General features: G+C 39.7%; 1 protein-coding gene across 2 annotated transcripts in view; it reads left to right on the top strand.

The window, feature by feature from the left end:
* The window catches only part of kcnj13 (potassium inwardly rectifying channel subfamily J member 13), a 12,650-nt gene extending 10,090 nt beyond the window's left edge, over positions 1-2,560 (top strand). The window contains exons 4-5 of one of the 2 annotated variants that reach the window (XR_001309505.1): positions 842-1,604; positions 2,228-2,560. Coding sequence is in view for 1 of the 2 variants with exons in the window: in XM_014000022.1 (XP_013855476.1) it covers positions 842-1,416 (575 nt within the window). In the remaining variant the exon portion in view is untranslated. Of the gene's footprint in view, positions 1-841; positions 1,766-2,227 lie in introns of those variants that run through there. The other variant, XM_014000022.1, reaches the window with a different exon arrangement.
* Positions 2,561-3,603: the final 1,043 nt, after the last annotated feature.

Here is a 3,603-nt window from a genome sequence, read left to right as displayed (position 1 = left end):
GAAACTTCACAGTAACATGTCCTGGATGACACCATCTGTTGTTGACAAGCACTGCTAATCTACATCCTTTCTTTTTCCCGCTGCTCTTCAAATCTCTGTCTGCTCATACATTCTGGAAGCCTGGCAGAGAGATGTTGGCATCAGGGACATGATCCTGCAGCTAAAGGAGGCATAAGAGTAAATAAACATCTGACACACAGAGCAAGTGAGAACAGAAGGAGCCGGGAGAGAGGTCGCCGTGATGCTAAAGCTAGTGTTAGCAAGAGCTAGCAGATCCCAAAAACACCAATAAAACCAAGAAGTGTTGAAAGAAAAAAGTGTCTTTAGCACAATCCAATAGTAGGAGAAAAAGACTATTGAGAGTGTTTATGTATTAGAAGTAAAACTGTGGAGAAGTTAGATAATCCAGAAAATCAAGAGAGTCCTTGAACAAACAAATTTCATGAGCTACCAGGAGCAAAACAGGAAGTGACACAATACGTCTTACCGCAAACGTCAGCCGTCACACCAACTGTAACAATGTTTGACTGCATTGCACTGTTGTTTGTTTGTTTCCCGTTTTAAATTATTTTTACTAATGTCTTAGAAAGCAAAATAAATTTTATTATTTAATTCTATTAACTATAGAATTTAAAAGTAAAAATGTAATGATTATAAATCTTGTTTTTAGTATGCATTATTTGGTGTTAAGTCATCAGGAGCCTTTAGAAATTGTAGCTTTGATGTGGTTGGATCCTGATTTTTAATTTTATTAGTTAGCTGAGCAACATTTTCAAAGTGTGGAGATCTGGTCTTCTTATTATATCACTACATTATCATTACTATCCTTCTGAACTTGCAGGTGCATTCGTAGCTAAGATTGCACGACCTCAGAAGCGAGCCGGAGCCATCCAGTTCAGCCCACAGGCAGTGGTGGGCAAACACCAGGGTCAGACATGTCTCATGATACGAGTGTCCAACCTGATGCATCAGCCTTTGGTCCACGTGAAGGTGAGTGCTGTTCTTTATGAAGAGCACGAAGGTCAAGCACTGTACCAGACCTCKCTGGACTTCTTCTTGGATGATTTGGGCCAGCACCCATGTCCGTTTTTTATTTTCCCACTAACTTTTTATCACATATTGGACCGCCGGAGCCCCCTTTACTCTATCCTGTATGAAAGCACTTCCAGCCACTTTGAGTTGGTGGTCTTCCTTACAGCCATGCAGGAGGGAACTGGGGACTCCTGCCAGAAGAGGACCTCCTACCTCCGCCAAGAAATTCAGTTTGATCGAGGATTTCTGCCTGCTCTGGGTCTAGATGCTCAAGGGCAGTACCTGGTGAGCACTCAGCAGTTTGACACGGCCCACTCTAAGGAGCCCTTGAACAAGGACTGTGTTGTCCAGATTAACGGAGATGGCAGCGATAGGATGGAGTGAGCATGGGCGTAACCGCCATAGGCACCGGGTGGGACATGTCCCCCCCACTTCCAGTATCTGTGCCCTCTGCCCCCCCCCCCTTTCAGCCGAAGCAGAAAAAAAGACCTTTAAAAAATGTGTGTGTGTGTCTCCCCCCCCAGTTTTAAGATGGTGATTACGCCCTTGGGAGTGAGCATGAGAAATGAGAGGTGAGAGGAACAGCAGAAAGTCTCTGATGCACACTAATATTTCTGTCAGTAGATTTTTATATAAATGTTATGTAGTCCCACCCTGTCTGGCATTTTAGTTTGTACTTCCTTAATTCATCACTTTGTTTCTGGTTCTGTCCACTCTCAGACACAACAGGCAARAATAATATAGTCTCCTCATTTTAATTGGAAAATTTCAGAGCCATATTAGTTATAAATGATGTCTGTTGCAGCTTCATGGTATAAATTCATACAGAAAAAAAAAAGATTCTGGAATCTCTCACAACTCCAGGAACATTCTGTAGGTAAACTTATTAATAAACATGGGTGTGTCAGGAAAGAATATTGTTTCAGGACATGCTTCAGACCTAGAACAATATTAATCTGGAATAATGCACAATGTCAGTATCACATTGTTTTCCTACTTGTATTCTTTTTATTTTGTTGCTTTACAGCATAAAATTACTTTTTGTTTGTATATAATTCTCCTAAAATATTTTAATCAAGATAAATTGAAAAAAATACATTGTTTTAAATAATTTAATAAATGTAAAACTGAAAAATGGGGTTTTTGTTTGTATTCAACCCCAAAACCTTGTATTTTGTGTCATTAATTTCTGCAGCTGTTCCAGCACCAGGACTCTTCAGGTCCATCTCCATGATCTTGAACCATCTGACCACTGGAGATTTTTGTCCTGCCTTTATGACAAAACTGCTGTAGCTCCTTCAGGTTGGATGGGTGCTGTAAACTTTGACTCATACAGAGATTCTCAGTTGGACTGAGCTCAGGATTTTGACTGGACCATTTCAACACCTTTAACTGGTTCTTCTTAAAACAGTGAAATTTAGCAATGTGTTTAAGATGGTGGTCCTAATTTTTTGGACTGTACTTATACAGCACCTTTCTATCCATCCAGGACACTCCAAGCGCTTTACACTAACAGACATTCACCCATTCACACTCACATTCACACACTGATGATGGTAAGCTACACTGTAGCCACAGCTGCCCTGGGGCACACTAATGGAAAATAATTTTCARCCCAGTCTCATAACTCTGGAACACTCCAACAAGTTCCTCTAAAGAATTTTTTGTATTTTGGTACATCCATCTTTTCTTTAAATCTGACAGGTTTCTCAGTCCCTGGTGATGAAAAACATCCTCATATCACGATCCTGTCACCACCATGCTTCACTATACGGAAAGTAGAGAAAATAAACCCTATGTATCATCAAAGCTGACAGGTGTGAACTGTAGGGTCATGAGAACCCCCCCCCCCCCCAAGGTCATGAGAAATAGGTCATGAGAATGCCCCAAGGAATCAGCAGTCTACCCTTAAAGCTCATTTAGCTATTAATCACACCAATTAAGATTTTAATAACCTGTTCTGAGACTTCCTGTGGTATTTAGACAATAAGCATTAGTCAGGTCAGAGTAATTAGCTCTCCCTAACATTCAGTCCCAACAGGGCTTACTAACCAAACAGAAAAGATGGATGGGATTTTTATTTATTTATATATACTTACAGTGTCCTCATATTATTTTATCYTCAGTATTTGCTGCTGACAACCTGATCAAAATGGTTGGAGTAAAGAAAATCAAACCTACAAATGGAGAAAAACGAGACAGATGTCCTCTAAGACCCACATCGAGATGTTGCTTAGTCCGTCTGCTGATGCTGGTGAGGAGGAAGTGGAAATTGACGGAACCCGGTCCTCCATCATGGAACACGAGACCCACATTCAGAGTTGTAAAGTAACTAAGTACTGGGTATCTGTACTTTGAGTAATTATTTTTCAGCCTACTTTATACTTCTACTCCTTACATTTTCACACAATTATCTGTACGTATTACTCTTTACATTTAAAAAAGCACAAAGTAGAAAGTTGTTACTTTTCTTTGATTATTTTTTTTTCATTCCAGCTTGTTGTAAAAATAAACACTATCCATGTAAATTGTGAATTTAATTGTGGTTGAATGAAATGTATATATATATAT

Source organism: Austrofundulus limnaeus, unplaced genomic scaffold (genome assembly GCF_001266775.1).
Source record: "Austrofundulus limnaeus strain Quisiro unplaced genomic scaffold, Austrofundulus_limnaeus-1.0 Scaffold2645, whole genome shotgun sequence".
In the NCBI taxonomy this organism is placed as follows: Eukaryota; Metazoa; Chordata; class Actinopteri; order Cyprinodontiformes; family Rivulidae; genus Austrofundulus; species Austrofundulus limnaeus.
Note: the sequence above shows the minus strand (reverse complement) of the source record. Positions and strands in the feature narration are given on the sequence as shown.